This window comes from Vanessa atalanta, chromosome 3 (genome assembly GCF_905147765.1).
Source record: "Vanessa atalanta chromosome 3, ilVanAtal1.2, whole genome shotgun sequence".
Classification (NCBI taxonomy): domain Eukaryota; kingdom Metazoa; phylum Arthropoda; class Insecta; order Lepidoptera; family Nymphalidae; genus Vanessa; species Vanessa atalanta.
The window spans coordinates 3,330,607-3,348,990 of NC_061873.1; the positions used below are offsets into that span (position 1 = coordinate 3,330,607).

Below are 18,384 nucleotides of genomic sequence, written 5' to 3' on the forward strand. Positions count from 1 at the left end.
TGATACTTGGTTCTGAACAAATAATAATATAAAATAGATTTTAATTAAGAACCTCATTTTTTTGAAGTCGTTAAAATGTATTGTCACCAAAAAAAATTATAATTGTAAAAGTTTATATAAGTTAAAATAAATAAGTAAAGATCAAAACGTCTTATCCGCGCTATACCTGTACCGAGAGGCAGTTTACGTACTCAATAACTATGTGTATGTGCGGCACGCGACGACGAGCAATAGGTTAGGCTAACCTCCCTTTATGAGCGCTAAGCGCGGTATGCCAATTTCTGCGTTGCGTTTCAATAATAATACAAATAAATATTTGGCTCATAGTCCCTTTAAAAAGTCTCATGAAAACGAGTAAGGGCGTGGACCCATGTCTACGGTGCGGTGCCGTTTGCCGTGCAACGGTACGGCACCGCCGCCGGCAAATGGCACGGCGCCGTGCTGCGCTACGGCGTCGTGTACCGGCACCCCACTCAACACGTATATCAAAATTTGGCTTGAGCTTGAAAGAACGGGACGTGCTTCCACTAGTGAAATCAAAGAGTCTAAATCTAAATCGTCCGCCATTTTATGCAAAAAATTACCGCTCTATGCAACTGACAACACAATAATAGTAAGCACGTGCCGGTACACTTTAAGACGGTTGCCGCGAGACTAAATGAGAGTTTGGTATAGTTTCAACCCCGCCTCCTGTGGTAGGTATCCTTATCGTGGAACAATTTTAAAGAATTTTAAGCCCAGCTTTAAATAAGAATAAGAATCTATTTTACTCAGTGATACGGTTTTGCAAAAGCCAGTCTCTGCCTAAAAATACAAAACTTAATATGTTGTGTTCCAGTTTGCGATGAGCGAGCGATTGTAACTACGAACACCAGGGACATTTTAGCAGCGCGTTGGCGATGTAACGAATGCTTAATATTTCTTACTACGTTAATGCACGGGCGGTGGTGGCCCATTTGACTACCATCCACTTATAAATCTTATAAAAAAATACAAATAGTTTTAGTTTCTCTAACCAATGTTAGAGCTACATTATGTAGGTTATGTAGAAGCCTGCCAATCCATTTATTCGCTCTGTAAACATCAATCCTTTCAATTAGAAAAATGAGATCACAAAGCTGGCGTCACATTGGAAGGAATAGTTTACATTTCTTACTATATTGGCTATATGATGAATTTTACGATCAGGTATAGCTTATTTGCCTTTAACTCCTGTAGAAAATAAATAAATAAACCACAATTTAAAATAGAAAATATTTTTAATCAACTGTTTCAACAATGATATTTACAGATTTTTTACACTGTACAATATTTAGTTCCTATATTTACAATTTCTAGCAAGCCTTTTTGGACCCACTAAAATCTTCGATGTGTCTGGTTTGTACGTATATTTTTTCAAGTAATTTAAAAATCAAAACATAGAATACCGGGATTTAAACATTTTTATTTTATACTGTATCCCTTTCATAAACGATACATGATTACATTTCCAAGCGATGTTAAATCTGTAAAACGAATGTACATGACCATGATTATGCAAATAATTTTAAATAACTAAAAAAGTTTTTGATTTAAATATGAAAATGTGGAAAATATAATAATAAAAGCAATTACTTGATGAACTCATCGGCTAAACAACATATAAAAGCGAACCTGGCTTGTCCCATAAAAGGAAATTGTTCAATTCACAATAGAAAGGTTTTTTATAAAAGAGTAATACCAGAAGTCTATATTGTTTTGTTGTTTTTGAATATCACATGTGTTCTTAACATTATCGCAAAAAAATTTATTACAAGAAGCAAGCCAAAACGATGTATCTATTAAAGATTAAATAAACAATATGTCTGCAAAAATGATTTAAAGTTAAACTACAGTTACTCACTTATATTTATAAAAATGGATATTACTTTGTATATCCGGTAGGCATTTCTTAAGATTCTATTGACTTGCTGGAAGGTTTTCGACCTAGTACCTTGAACGTACTAAAGGTGGCGCCAAATTACAAACATCGTAAGGGTTTCACAGCCCAGCAAACATCGACAAAGTCGAACGATTGTTGATTTCGTTTGTAGAACGTCCAAAATATATTCGATTTTTTACGTAAGAAACAATAACTAAATTATTAAAATTCCTAATTAAAATGTTTAGCCTTCATGTCGAACCGGACTGCGAAAATAATAGTAGCAAAGAAGTACAAAGATTATCATATTACAAGTAGATCTTTTATCCACCCTTACTAAAAAATAAGTATAATTACCATGTACGCTTCAAATCTACGAATTTAAGTTATAATTACATAATTACAAATGTGTGCGATCTCTAAAACATTGACAAGTAAAATATAAATTACATAAATTTTGATCACAGACCAATTTTTCACTATCTATGCACATTACAATCATTTCATTTTTTACACATAAAGAATATATTTACACTTTTATATATTTCTCTTTAATTTTACAATTTTTAAAATTATTTTAAAAACTGATCGCCACAATGTTTATAACAATGTACAATACACACACACTAAAATATAAAAAAACTTATAAGGCGGCTTCGAATAAATAAACAATCTACTTTAATAATATTGTGATAAAAAACACAGACAAAAATATCAATCAAAAGTTAAAATCGTACGTGTATAATACATAAGCAAAACATATTCCATGTTTGTGTGTATGACTAAAAATATCCTAAAATTTATAAATAATGTCTATATTAGTACATTAATATGGAATCATAAGTTCTGTGCATATCAAAACATTAATCAAGATTCAATAATCGAATTTTTCATATCTATAAAACTACTTAAAAAATGTTTAAAGTTTGGAATTAATCATATACTTTGGACTTCTGTTTTATACAATTTAAATCAAATGACTCGTATTTAGGTATAATAGCAGAACATCAATGTATCATGACAAAAAAAGCAGAAATCAACCGATTAATGCATACATCATGTAGCTGAAATGAAAAGTAACACAAACAATGCTTTAATAGATAATTGTAGTATATGTACCCTAATGTACTTTAATCTTACAAGTTACGTCTATCTGTGAAAAAATATATTACTCTTTTGAAACGCAAAAGATTGTGTTAGATTCTTATACTATTTATATGATTTTAGCTACTTTTAAATACTATGTAATGCCATTTGCAGTATTATCATTACACTGGGGATACAATCATAGCATGATTTATTTTTTTAATTGCACCATGACAGTCTTATAACCGACCTTCGTGACCTTGAGGTGTAAACAACCATCTTGTATGCGTTGTTTACTCATACGCACAAACACTGCACATAATTATCCTTAAACTATACTTATTAAGGCCTTAGGAAATATCTCCAAAGTCCACTAAAAGCCATTGATTTGATGTCATCACAGTAATCCCAGTACTTTTTAACTAATTCTTAAGTGACATTACTTTAGCTATCAATGTGGTCGGGGTCTATTTTAGTCCCAGGCCTTATCATGACCAGCTTCTCTTCGTTATCACCGCCTTGGTGCATTGTTTCTATGGTAAGCATCATTTTCTCATCACAACTGTCATCACCCGAGTCGGAGTACATAGATTGAGTTGACGTAGCGACCTCCTGTCAAATTAAAATTGATTTAGTTCAATAATTGTATTCATAATAACATAATACGTAATATAAAGTTTATACAGTAGTATGCGCAGACGATCATGTAACGTTTTACATTATGGAGAGGGTAAGTTTTAATGGGTAGGCAGACATTTGGCCAGAAGTTCCAAATACAACAGTCGTATGGTTGGGAAATATATGATACATTAAGAAATAAACATCAAATGATAAAAATACTACTTTAAAAAGAGTTACTAGTTACATTATTTTAGTATATTATTAAAAAAGCTAGTGAGTAATTACATATTACAATACTAGACCACCAGTCAACTACTTGGTAGAGATTTGTAATCTCCACCTTTTATTTCATAAAAGATCATGCATTGTAAAACCTAAGTACTTACAGTTATTCTATTCTTGGTGTGTATCCGCACGTGCTTGGCGAGGTGGTCGGAGCGCATGAACCGTTTGCTGCACTCGGGACATTCAAAACGTTTTTCGCCTGTATGCGTACGTCGATGTCGTTGTAACTCGTCTGATCGCGTAAACCTGTGTGTATATTAAAATACTCTTAGTAAAATAGAGGCCAACTGACAGATTAAGCCATACATTACGTCTGATGTCCTAAATCGAAACAATATAATTATTGTAATTTAGAAAACAATTACTAATACAAAAGGTTATGAATTAAATATTCATAAACCCTTATAAACCCTTATATACCCTATATTAGTAACTGTTTGTATTTTGATCAGTCACAGTGCAGTCATTAGAAAATTGTTAAAAAATAAAATTCACCATTAAATCAGGTAAATTTTCATGTTGTCTAGCTTTTTGTGTTAATTATAACATTCTATTTTAATATAGCCTGCCTTTAAATTAAAAGTCATTCATATCACGCATTCAAAAAACATTGCTATTCCTCAATGTAATAAGGACACGACTGCAAGTCTAAAACCAATACTGATCACAAACCTCTTTCCACAGAAGAGCCAGTTACAAAGGAAAGGTCGCTCGCCGGAGTGCCAGCGAAGATGCGCGCGCAGGTGGGACGTCTTTCCGTACACCTTGTTGCAGCCCGGGATGTGACACACGTGCTGCTTCTTGCGGTCCACCAGTCGGCTGTAAACATAATTCACTTTAGAGTCAATAAAGATAAACTTCAAACAAATAGACCGTTACGCGCACATTTAAATCGTTATATTCAAATATATTTAAAAAAATACGAAGTGTATAAACATGAATAGAGTTAGAGGTAGACTAGTTTGTAAATATGCCATTGGCTTAGGGCTTCTCTCCGCTTGAGGTGATATAAAACATATTCCACTACAATTATCTGTGAAGACTTACTGTCTATATTATATTACATTGGCTATTTTATAAATGTATATATTGCTTATCAGGTAATTATATATTACGTATTCAATATTCATATATAATAAGCTAATACAAATTTTATAATTTATTAATGACTAAATAGTATCTCCAAGTGACAGCAATAAAACAAAAAAAATGCAGGTTGTAAAACAAAAGCATGGATGGCTAAATGGATCCAAAACTAGAATTATAACAAATAGGTAATATCTATACAAATATTATAAATGTGAAAAAAACGTTGTCTGTCTGTCTGCTACGTTTTCACCACTAAGCCCATGAACCAAATTTGATGGAATTTGATATGAAGCAAGCTTGAACGCCAACGAACGACAAAGAATATTTTTTTTATACCTTAAGCCTATTACCTCGTGAAAAAACCAGTTAGCTATAAAAAATCCGTACATGTTCTACAAAAATATATATTAAAAATAATTTCTGCAGTTTAGGGTATTTGGAATGAGTGCCTGAAGCAATTAATCGCCTCTTGTATAATTTTATTATCTCTTATCTAACTCACTTTTCTCCTTGATCACAGTTAGGGCACGTGCACGCGACTCGCTTCATCAACCTCTTCCCACTGTTCGGACTATTGGGCCTGTTTTTATTCGCCTCGCATTCAGTAGTGGTGGTGTTCCCCGAACTGACTGTTACCACTTGCCACTTCCCAGGCTCGTTTGGATCTTGCTGGATCTGTTGGCCTGGAAATGGTGTTTCTGAAACGATGAATTTATAGATACATTAAATATAAGCAATTAATAAAAAAAACTATATCTATTAATTTTATTTTGCACGCTGGTTTTGCAGCGAGTTTATTTCTTGCAGTAAGTGATGTGACGTCTCTTCTATATTTATCAAGATTTCATGTTTAAAAAGTAAATTGAGACAATCTGATCAAGGAGCCTATTGTTTTCGGGTTGTGCCGCCCAACTCACCTATGACGGGCTGCGGCTGCGCCTGGGGCTGCGCCTGCGGCAGCTGCGCGAGCTGCACGGCGCCCGGCAGCCCCACGGCCGGCACGAGCTGCACGGCGCCGCCCAGCCCGCCCACGCCCAGCGTCGGCATCTGACACAACGACGCGCACGCGTTAGCACACGGACTGTGGCCGCCTCTTCGGCGAGGGAAAGGGGAATTAAGGCTTTAAGTGCCAATTTTTTTAAGGAAAATTTTATTGGATATAAGTTAAATTTCGAAATATCTCAATTTCAAAGTAGAAGAACACTTGAATAGACATTTTACAAAGTTTTAAATATACAATCCGGTTCAAACTAAACTTTTCTAAAGCTTCACATTTTTTATCGCTTTAAGTCTCGTAAATACACGATACATCATCAAAATGTAAAAATATGCTTTTAGAGTGAACAGTTATTGGTCGTGTGGTTTATGAATACATATATTTTTATTATATATGAATGGTATTTACCTTCTCTTAATTTGTAGTCTATTGCAACCCAGGTGAAAATGAATATAAATAATGAAATGGAATAGAATTGTATTACATCTAAAGATATCTTAATTGAGAACTGTCTATAGTGTATAATATAGCAGAGCTCTATATATGAATATATAATTCAATGGAAAATTTACATTCATACAAAGACATGACAATGGCAGGTTTATTTGTTAAGCTTTTACGTCTTATTAACCGACTTAAATGATCACGATATTTTGCATATAGCCATATACTGCGGCAGAGGTACAGAGTACGTATAACCGGCAGACCGCAAGTATCCCCCCCCCCACTCGTGCGAAACCTTGGCTTAATAATACAACTTTTTCTTGTTTGCGTTCAATGTCAGACACATTGAATCTTAGTCAGTTGCGTGGAGGTTTCTGACATAATTGCATCAAAGTTATTATAATCAATAAAAAATCTTTAATCAGGTTATTTCCATTACCTAATATTTAATGCCAATACTAAATCAGTCGAATAAGACAATTTAGTATCACAACGTTGTCCGGTGAAACTTGGCTCTAGTTACAATAGTCTAGGGTCCCGCGAGTGGGATACCTGTACAACATTGGCCGTCCTCACATTGCTAGTTGGTATGACGGTGACCTGCTGGCCCGACGGCGTGCTGGTTATGATAGCCTGGGACTGCTGCTGTTGCACTTGATTATTTGTATCTTGTATTTGATTCTGTACCGCCTTCCGAGCAGCGTTAACGGGTGATGTTTGTTAGTTCAGGATATTGTTAATATAATAAAGCAACATGATACAATTTCATTACAAATATTAAATATACATATGACATAAATACAACAATAAATTATTTCGTAAATTTTACTAAATGGGAAGTAAATGCAGTTAATGAATATATGAGAAATGTTATATGTATTTCATTATGTTGAAATCCTCAAATGTGATGAAGCTAGTTCCTCACCTGCAGAGTGATGGTGGGCTGCCCCTGCGCCGCGCCGGCCTGGCCCCCGCCGCCCTGCTGCCAAACCAGCCACAGTTACCGCTACGTTACTCTACGCTACTCACTACCCACCGCATACAACTACCCAGTCTCAAGTCGAATATGTACACAACTGAACATTTTAATTTTGAACTGAATACAATTGTCTCATTTAAACATGCCAATTGTATTATATTTACATAGTTTTTTTTGTAATTATTACGAATTTATTACCCCTTAAAACAATCATCAAGTAATATTGGCAAAAAACTTTGAGGAGACTGACCTGAACATTTCCAAGTGACGCTATCTGTATCTGTTGTATCTGACCGGACGGCGTCAGCACGTTCGCGACTTGCGGCTGCGCTTGCATCTGCGAATACATACAATACGAATAATCATATAATATGAAATAATGCAAGCCTTACATATACGGTATATTTACTACTACTACTACTGGGAAAGACATCATTTTATTAAAGAGAAACATTTTATTAACCAGTATATGTCACCAATTTTCTACTTAATTCGTCGATACAGGTTTCCCACTATCGCTTAGCGTAAGATGAGTTATATTTTTGACAAGCGGTATTTCTTAGCTAGTTATTTTTGTTAGACGAGTAAATAGACGCCCGATAGTGATTATTGACGAATCACTACACCGGGCTCATCGACTGCAGCTCTATTGCGCAGACAGTCAAACACACATAATTACAAATTACACTGTGTCAAGGGGATCAAATGTGTATGTCACCCGAAAAGCAACCCGGAGGGTTTAAAAAACTTTTTTTATACAAAATATATAAATTGAACAACAGCCTCCGGCTTCGCCTCGAGGGTGGGCAAGGCAGTGCGTCGGTATCGAGCGGGAGGAGCGCACCTGCTGCAGCTGCGGGATGATCTGCAGATGCGGCGCGTGCACGGGCACGTGCACGGTGTGGTACACGGTGTGTCCGTTGGCCACGCTCACGGGCACCTGCACGGGCACCACGCCCATGCCGCCCACGCCGCCGCCGCGCACCGCCACGCCGCCGCCTGCGGCACATGCAGCGCACACGTCTTACTCTCAATATTCTCCTAGTCATCTACGTTTTGTGAATGTCGATATTCGCAAATGAACAGAAACTAAAAAAAAATATGTAAACTAATATTTGTTTTCTAATTTTCTATTGAGCATCTTCGGATGAACACGGTAAAAAAATCTCAAATTGATTAAACAAAAATGTTTTTATACCTATATGATTTAATAAAGATTATTTTATTTTGTATAGTGACCGTTCAAAGGTGCTCGCAAAGGCCTACTTGAATAAATATTTTGATTTGATTTTAAATATAATTTCTTATAGAAGTGTAAATAATAAAAATACGACTTGTAGTGAAGGTGAGAATCGACATTTAGTGTGGGTGAGTAGCGGTGACAGAATGAAACAAAAACACCAAGCATGGATTTCTATGAGACAGAATAAGCGAGGGATAAATTATACTAAATTTTTTATGGAGTAATTTTAACTTTGAAACTTTTTGAAACGTGACTTTCTTTTCTTCTCCAAATATTTGATTTACAAACCTTGCCCGGCCGGACTCGGAGGTGACTTTGTCTCCTTCCCATTCCCGTTCTTGGAATCCCCCCCATTCGGCATACCGACGCCCCCGTTGGCGACGTTGGCTACATTGGCCACGCTCGCCACCGGCAATTGGACGCTCGTGGAACTAGGTATCGATATGGCTTGACTCGTCGGGATTTGTATCCCGCCCGCCGGGATAGAGATATTCGTGCCCGGGATAGTGATCATTTGATTGCCGGTCAAGGCGCTCAGTGGGATTGTTAAGTTAGTACCGGGGATGGTGACGGTGGCCTGTTGTTCTGTTAGCGGGTAAGCAGAGCGGAAAACAGACAACAGTTAGTATGATAGAACGTTAAGCGAGTGCGTGATAGTACGAGCTGCCCACATAGTTTGATCAGCCAGTGGAAAAGTTAATCTATGACACAGGAATGGTACGATGTAATGATTAATGGATATGAGTCGGTCGAATCAAGAAATATAACGAAAATTATGAGTTGATTGTGTCATAAAGTCTACAACTATTTTATGATTTACCAGTTATATAACTATGTGGTTAGCTGTTATTTTGCACTATTATGTACAATTCAATTATCCCTACTTTTCATCTTAGTAGTCATATATATGGGTAAGTATATCTTTCTATATCAATGTTTTTTTATGAGTTAAAACAAAATAAAGGCTCTAGAAAATAATAGCAAAAAATATATAAAAATTGGATTAACATAATTATAGTCAAAATTTTCTTGAAACGAAATTAATAATGGTGAATAAAGCGACAAGCGAAACAAATGAAAATTTAAGCATTCCCGAAGAATTGTGAAATTAGAACCCAAGCAGCTATGTGAGGGAATAAAGACTTTGTGTAAGCCTAAATTACTAAAGCTCACCTGCCGGCAAATGCATGACATTTTGCAGGAAACCAGCAGGAAGCACCGGCGTCCTCACTAGCTGACCGTTCACGAGGCTCACTTGACCCATGCCTGAGAAATTCTGAAATTATAAAATGGATAATTATATGTATTATTCAAAATATAAACAAATATAACATCATTTAAGTTTAACTGTTTTAATAGCAAGAGACGAGATAGCCGAGTGGATATATGATATCTTAACCGTAGATCCCGGGTTCGATCCCGGACGAAGCACGCGTTTTCCCGTGTGTAATTTTTATTTATAATAATTAATTTCGTGCTTGTTATGTGTAGAAACTGTTACGTAATGTATATACATGTTGTAGTGGGGCGGTGTGGTAAGATAATCTCCAATCGGACTTCTAATGAGAGGAAATCATTATACAGCATTGGATCATTTTCAATATATTGATTTTACTTCATATTCTTATGTTTTATATGATGAGTACAAAAAAAAATATATATTTTGTTGCTTTACCTACTACCACTATAACTTGAACTTCAAAAAGGAGAACAAAAACCTCTCTTATTTAAAAGAAGAGACAATCTCGAGAATTGTGGGTATCATAAATATAGCTCTTATTTTATAGATCGTATCGTACGTAGCCACCCCTACATTACAATGTAGTTCTTATCGGTAACAAGTATTGGCACCAGGGCGGTCCCACCGCCTACCTGTGCGTGGTGCGCGGGGATGAAGAGCGCGTCCTGGCCGTCCACGGTGACGGCCTGCAGCGGCGCCATGCCCCCCACCACGCAGCCGCCGTACACGCCCCCCACTCCGCCTCCTTGTTGCTATGGAAACGAACGCAATGTTTGTTTACTTACTATGGAAAACTTTCAACATTTCAACAGTACCTTACCTGTATTATTACACTATTGTCTCATAGATTGCACTGGCATTATAACAAATGTTTTTAAATTTAAAAACATTTCTTAGAATAAATTTTAAGTTATAGATCTTACATCATACAACATCTATGATAAACAAGATCATAGAAATAAGTTTAAGCATTCTAAATTAAGAATGCCGTTGCCATTCATCTATAAAAATAAAATTTATGGCTGATTATATAATATGTTACATTACATTATTAACTTTACATTTATGTATCGAACATTATGTAGCAACTTTCTAAAACACAGGTTTCCATAACCAGTGCCTCAAATTTAAACATTAAATATGATATAGAATTTGTTATACTTGTAAAAGCTGCGGATGTATCTGCAACAGTTGTTGTGGAGCATTTTGATATGTGGCACCGTCGTTACTGGACACTACACCACCCCCTAACAATGACTGCAGTTGTTGCATTGATATAACCTAAAATTAAAATAATTAAAATTTGAAAAAAAACCTTTTTGAAAGATTTTGCTTAATACACGTATATAAACAACTTATTACATATACATATATATAATTATCACCAGAACTAAATGAGAGTGCAAAATTGACTTGCATATGCCCCTTAAAATTAAATAAAACCTTGTAAGATAAATTGTATTTCTTAAGTGTGATTGACAAAACGTGCCAATTGTAAAATGTATTAGCATTGAAAAACTAAAATTAATCAAGTAAATATTACTTTCAAATGATTGATTTATATATTTTTCAACCTTCCAATTACGATGCAAGTTGTCTATATATTATTGTAAGTACTAGTTTTCGATTAGTATACTTGTGTATTTTTTCATGGAAGTTTCAGTATTAGCCTCTTTATCTAGAAAATAATGATATTACCTGAGGTTGCTGCACTTGTATGCCATTTGGGACAGTACTAGCGGCATTTACTATAGCTGCTGACAACTCATTTCCCTGAAAATAAAGTAAATTACATAATTTAATATTAATACCTTCTTTGGAATAATTTATATTATAATCAAAGATTTAAATATATAATTATTTAATAATTATATTATTTATTTACTCAACTCAAAAATAATATTAAATGTAAACAATTTTTAAAGCCCTTAAGTTTTTAATTAATTTAAAAAAAGAACCCTTATCCTAATGAAGTATTTCAAGTTTAATTCTGAGATACCTTTATTATATAATTACAATTGATTGATTGTATAAATTCTCATATGTTTTGGCTCGATAGTGTTTATTTTTTATACATACAGCTAGTTAAGTATTTGATTTCATTAATAAATAACAATATACTTAACAAACATGTCAATATATTTATGGTGTCATTGTGTATCAATAAGAATGAAACAGAGTATATACTTTGATTAAACAAAGAATATTGTAACCAGTTTTATACACATTCCAATGGTTTATAAATGGAAGCATGTTTTAATGTAACAAAAAATTAATTGTATGACATCAGCCCTATTTCTATGGACAACATATTAACGTAAATCCTTGAAGCCTGTTTTCCTATTCCACTACCCAACAAGGCAAATCATCTTGTCATTGTTGCATATAAATTACTCTTGGCATTCGAAATTCGAATTTGATCTTAAAACTTAATGCACTATAACGTTTTTACTTCCATATTAATGATTATATATTATAAGATATTCATCTTCAGCTATTAAATATGTAAAATCCTTAGATATTATTATTCAGAACTTTTTTTTAAGTTGAATTTAATTTTAAATAACAAATTAGCATTTTTATATTAATTATGCTTTGATGTTCGCAAACGAATTTTAGAAGAACTTAGACGAATGCCTAATTATGCCACACAACATTTCACACAATTTACAATTTGTGCAATATATTAAAATCTATTTAAAATATGGGTATTCATGCTCACAGTTCAAGCTATTTCCAAACTTGGTCGACACTTTACTAGTCACAGTTACATTGGTTGACTAACAACAGTTTTATCAATTTCAATAGTGTTTAAACTTTAGTAAAAAGCTTGATAATAGTAATTTAAGCAAATATCACTCATTTGACACTATTTCATTATATTCATTAAATGGATCAAAAAGGAGTATGACATTATTAGAAATATTATTTTGCAAACTTGATAAAGTGCATTATTACACAATCATAATACCCACTAGATGGACCTAATTTTTATCAATTCTCAATATATGTAATAACTAAATACTTAAGAAATTCAACTACTGTAAAATAACACAATGGTCCAAATAATATTTACTAAAATATATCTTTTCATATTACCTAATTTTGTACAAAATATATGTATTGAATACTAATTTTATGAGTACATAGCCTACCTTTCTATGGATAGGATACCTGTGAAAAATATGTAATGCATAATACATTACAAATATACACAAAACATGACATTTTGCAGGAAACCAGTATAAGTGCAGTAGATAATGATATATAAGTCGTGAGATATAAATATAAATTAGTAGCATATTAAGTTAATATGTTATATAAAGTATGGTTCCTTAGTAAAAGTTTCTAGAAAAGTGTTTTCGGTTGCTAGCATTGATGGAAATTGTCTTGTAACTTTCTCCACTTTATTCAAGAATATTTTGTACATTTATCAAACATAAATAAGCCTTGATGGAACACTCATGTTGCCTGTAGTACTTATTTTGATCATTAACAATTGCTGGAGTTTTTATAGTATATTTGTACCGTTACTTTTGACCATCGGCAACTAAATTTTAATTTTAAAAATAGTCAATATAAATTCCCTATACTACTCACCGAGAGGCCTTGAGCTCTAAGCTGTTGTACAACAGCTGTACTGATCACTCTCATCTGAGGCTGTTGCTGCTGCAAGTACTGCTGCTGTAATGCAGCAAGTGTAGCAGCATCTCCTTGGACTTGTTGGTGGACTAGTTGTTGAACTTGTTGTTGTTGCTGCTGCTGCTGCTGCTGCTGCTGCTGCTGCTGTTGTTGTTGCTGTTGCTGCTGCTGTTGTTGTTGTTGCTGCTGCTGTTGTTGTTGTTGTTGTACTTGCTGCTGTTGTTGTTGTACTTGCTGCTGCTGTTGTTGCTGCTGGGCTTGCTGTTGCTGCTGTGGACCTGAAATTTCGAGTAGAAAATAATATTTAATAAAAATAATGTAATTTTTACAAATGACAGGTAATTTTTTATCAAAATATATACTGACTGAAATGTTGTTGTTGCTGATCTTTTTCCTGCTGCTGCTGATCGGGCCCCATGGTGGCGGCGCCTACACGACTGCAGGTAGCCGCCAGTAATGCAAGGGGTGATTGGGTGCCACAGCCCTCCTTTTAAACAAATTAGAATTGTAAATAAAATAAAAAAGTATACCCATATATATTACATATTATATTATTTTTTCAGGTCTTGGTTACTAAAATAACTTGACCATGAAAATACAGTCACTGTTACTAGAATTATTTTTTATTCATATTGAATATATGTGCATATGTCATTGACATATTACATTACATATTTCGATGGCAAAATTTTATTTAAATAAAATAAAACCGTTCAATAAATTAATCACAAAAGTCCTCGTATCATTTTTTTTCTCACAATCCATTTGTGTTTAGTCGATATCGCATTCGCACTGCATCGTACAACTTAACGAGGGGTTGCCTCGAACTTCTAAATCGATAGAGATCCACTGAGTTTATCAAAGGTGAGAAGAGTTTCGGGTGATTATTATGTTAAAAAAAAATGGCGCGAAACTTTTTTTACAGTGTTTTGTCAATGATAGAAAATGATAAATGTAGATAAAACATTAAAGTGAAACAAACATATGTTTACATTTACAAAATAGAATAATGTAAATATTAAAAATAAATAAATAATAACATAAATAACTTTTTTAGAGACTTAATGTCATCACATACATCACACAGAGGCACAGACAACAAAAGCACAATAGTAACGTTTATTTAACGTTAGATGAATGAAATGAACGACTTGATCTGTGTTTATTTCACTTGTTTTGTAATTTAAGTAGTTTTTAAGTATATCAATTTTAGGTACTCGAAACATTGGACAATACTAAATGTAAGCTATAATATATAAATAAATGTCATATTTCTATTATCTCTATTTATAAAAACTTTCAGGATGTAAGGTAGTACATTTCATGTATAAGTTTCAAAGGATTTCTATTTTGTAGAATTGTAATAGTTGGGAGTCGACACGCCTTTTCCTAACAAGTGCCGTGAGCCGGGAGTCGTCGCACTCAAGGTCGCCGCCGCCCTTTGATCCACCCACCTTGGATCGCGTGACTGTGATTTTACGCATTTATAACTAGGTTACTTTTAATATTATTTTTAATTATTTGTTTATCGACATGTTTTAAAGAATGTAAATACATATATTTATTGAGCAAAACACAGTATTTAGATTGAGACAACACCATAATATCTACTGAATAAAAATCTATATTTAATGCCCTGATTATTGTAGTTGATATACAATTTTACATTCTAGTATCAAATTGATTTATACCTAACAATTAAGGTTTTCTTTATGAACAAACTTGAAATGGGTGGTAAAAAATCTGAAGGAGGATGTTGATGCTATTTCGGCAAGGGAGTAGCTCACGAAGCGGTCACAACCTCCTGCGTGTGGCCTGACGGGCCCCACACGGCCGGGGCCGCGCTCGCCCCGCCCTCCCCCTGCACCGACCGACACACGAGAACGCTGCCCGTTGGCGTCCAATCTGTTACACAATAACACTATAACCCCAAAGCCACCACGTTTTACCTTAATAATTTTGTCCTCACTAATATATTCCACTTGCACTTTTGAGAGCTCAGACGACATTATCTACTTGACACTTGCTAACAATTATTTGCCTTTGTTCACGTACGGTACGCACCATTCTCGCGACCGGCCGCCAAGCCGCGGCGAGCAAACTGACGAGTGAAAACGAACGCAATCGTCAAACTTCGGAGATCCGCCTCCTATCGCAGTCGTGTTGATCGCGTTATAAGTAAGTTTTATGATTAAGTTTTGCTATAGTGGTTTTAAAAGTATAGCCGGCAGTTTTTAATATAATTTGGAGTGTTTTTCTAATCTTCATTTGGTTATTGAGCATCATTATTATCATTATGAATTACTTGAAAAGTTGAGGGCCATTAGCTCTGTCTCGCTCGAACCAAGACAGGTCTTGATTATTGGTAGGCAGCAGCTGCGCCTCTCTTCTCCTCCCCGTCGCGGGTGCGGCGCCACCGCCCGATAATAATAATTGAAAGTAGGAAGGACGTAATAATGGGTGTATAACCTCGTGCCAGCGGCCTCCTTGGGCGGGTAAAAAATGCACACATGTCGCAACTCTTTCCGAGGAAGTAACTGCATCTCCTTAGAAATTAGCACCAGGAAACTACGTCATAACAGACTCATCATACTTATCGACCTTGTGATTATAATAATGAGTTCGAATTATTTTTGGACTACATTAGTATTTAGGACTATTAGTTTAGTATATAAGTACATAGTACTACATAATCATATTATATTTATCATATTCTTTACAAAATTACTTAAAACTTTATTTAAGCTATTGTTGTGCTGTTCTTTGTCCTTATTCGTGTTTTTTAATGAATGGTTAAAATAATCTTTTTTTTAATTAGTGTTTTCAAACCTATGTAAGTGAAACGTTCTATATGATCTAGATTATCTTTTTCCATGATAACTTTTTTTTTAAATGCATAAATCTTTAAAATATATCTAAACAGACGTGATCGCATTATTTATATTCCAAACTGGCTTGAAATGAGAGTGAAAGTCGAGCCACGTTTTGTCAAGCGTCAGCCGAGTTTGCCCCAAGTCCATTATGCACGAATGAGCAGCCGCCCCGAGAGAGCGTATGTCTCCGGCTTAATTATCTCAAACTTTTGCAAAGTATTTCAAACCTTAACGTGTGTACATAGCATTCACAATACATTGTGATGAATATTGTTATCGTGAATATCCAAGTCAACAGTACTCTAAAACTATTTTATTTGATTGTATGCCTTACATTTACAGCCATAAAGTCTGATTTGAAATATTATTTATTGATGATTTAAGACATTGCTAATTTGAATTAATTTCATTATGGGTGTACCTCAGTGTTGTGCGACGCGGTATGCGGTAGCAAAATGACGTGATTGTGTTTGCGTATTATACTTAATTAGTCGGTGGAGAGAACCGATGAAGTCACCATTGCATTGTTTTAGGTCAACGCCTATCGTCTAATTCTCGTTATTAAGTAGTTATTACAAGTATCAAATACTTTTATTATCGTATCGTCATTTGTGAATAATCGTGACAAACTAACTAAAATAGTATACTATAGAATACTAATAGTACTAATTCCTGCAAAGTTAAACGTATAGGACAACTTATGTAGGATTAGGTAGGTAAGTCACTTTTATTTTAAATTTAGGAAATGAAAATTTTATATACAAAGCATAATAGATAAGTATATGCGTACTTGGGTAACATTTATTACCTACTCAACATTTATTTGAAAGTGATGTATTTTCATCGAATAATATATACTTATTTATTTAGTTAGGATACTTAAATGTTGCGCAATAATATTGCGCAGTTACGTTATCCTCAAAGGAATATCTTAGGAATAAATATAGCTTCTATGTTATCAAGGTGATCTGCTTTTTATCGATGCCAAGAAATTATTAACCAACATCAATCGACATGTGACGACGATTAAACGGTATAGACAGTTAATAGGCTACAAAATTGCTTTGACAGACTTTCTCACAATTGACTTTTAATGTAGATATTCAGGTATCTACTTAGTAATTTAATCGTTTCAGTGATCAAAGTTACTGGAGTGAAAAGATTCACTTGCTCTTATTATTGGTAACTCAATCATGTCTTACTAAAATTAAGTTTGTGTAACTAACGACAGCTGTAACTATCTTTCATATCGTATGGTGATTCATGTAGGGCAAGGGCAGTTCATAGTGATACTTGATGGGAATCGAGCTACAGCCTGCAAGGTAAACTGACGGAAGCGGAAGTGATGGTGGGCGGGCCGGACCGCCCGCGCCACCCGCCCCCCTGCACGACACGCCCTAGCTAGAATAACATTGCATCTATACTAATTAGGACATCAATAAAAAAAAACTCGAAAATAGTGCAGGTAATAGGTATAGGTTCTTCAAAAAATACCACCAAAGTTCTCAAGTAAAGTTCATGGGACTATAAAATCGTGTTCCTGTATGTTAGGCAAGGACATTATAGTATCCTATTCACCTAATAGTTTATTATTCAATACATTTATTAGGTTAGACTTATATATACATAAGTATATATTTGATAAATAATACATTTTCATTAAAATTAAGTAAGTACATAGTTATGAAAACGTATCCTAGGTAGGTATCGACGAGAGTCATATAACATAACAACAATTTACTTTCTGCGCAATCAAAATAAAAGAAATGTCGCTGCACTGTAACAGGGCATGCAAAGACTTAGTAAGAAATAATAATTAAAACGGTACTAGTGAGATTAGAAAATAGTCCTCCCATATTCAAGAGTAAAAGTCTCTTTCAAATGAGAAATTCATATTCATTCACCATAGTGTGAAGAATGAGCGATAATAAATTTAGAACGCAAAAAATGATAAAAAAAAATAAGTACTGTTTAGTTGTCGTGTT

General features: G+C 34.4%; 1 protein-coding gene across 5 annotated transcripts; it reads right to left on the minus strand.

Moving 5' to 3' along the window:
* Window positions 1–1,277: 1,277 nt before the first annotated feature.
* Window positions 1,278–15,612, minus strand: LOC125077269 (transcription factor Sp4-like). Of its 5 annotated transcripts, none has more exons than XM_047689157.1 (17): window positions 15,476–15,612; window positions 13,893–14,013; window positions 13,485–13,804; window positions 11,583–11,657; window positions 11,046–11,165; window positions 10,517–10,636; window positions 9,818–9,920; window positions 8,933–9,229; window positions 8,246–8,400; window positions 7,652–7,738; window positions 7,348–7,401; window positions 6,975–7,112; window positions 5,899–6,028; window positions 5,484–5,679; window positions 4,565–4,711; window positions 3,994–4,138; window positions 1,278–3,598 (listed from the first exon to the last, which is right to left on the minus strand). In XM_047689157.1, exons 1-17 carry the CDS (start codon window positions 15,533–15,535, stop codon window positions 3,431–3,433), a joined length of 2,436 nt encoding a protein of 811 aa, XP_047545113.1. In that variant the 5' UTR covers window positions 15,536–15,612; the 3' UTR covers window positions 1,278–3,430. The 5 variants fall into 5 exon arrangements, with proteins under 5 accessions (XP_047545113.1, XP_047545115.1, XP_047545117.1 ...); XM_047689159.1 differs by having other exon boundaries at window positions 6,999–7,112; window positions 7,348–7,404; XM_047689161.1 differs by lacking the exon at window positions 6,975–7,112.
* Window positions 15,613–18,384: the final 2,772 nt, after the last annotated feature.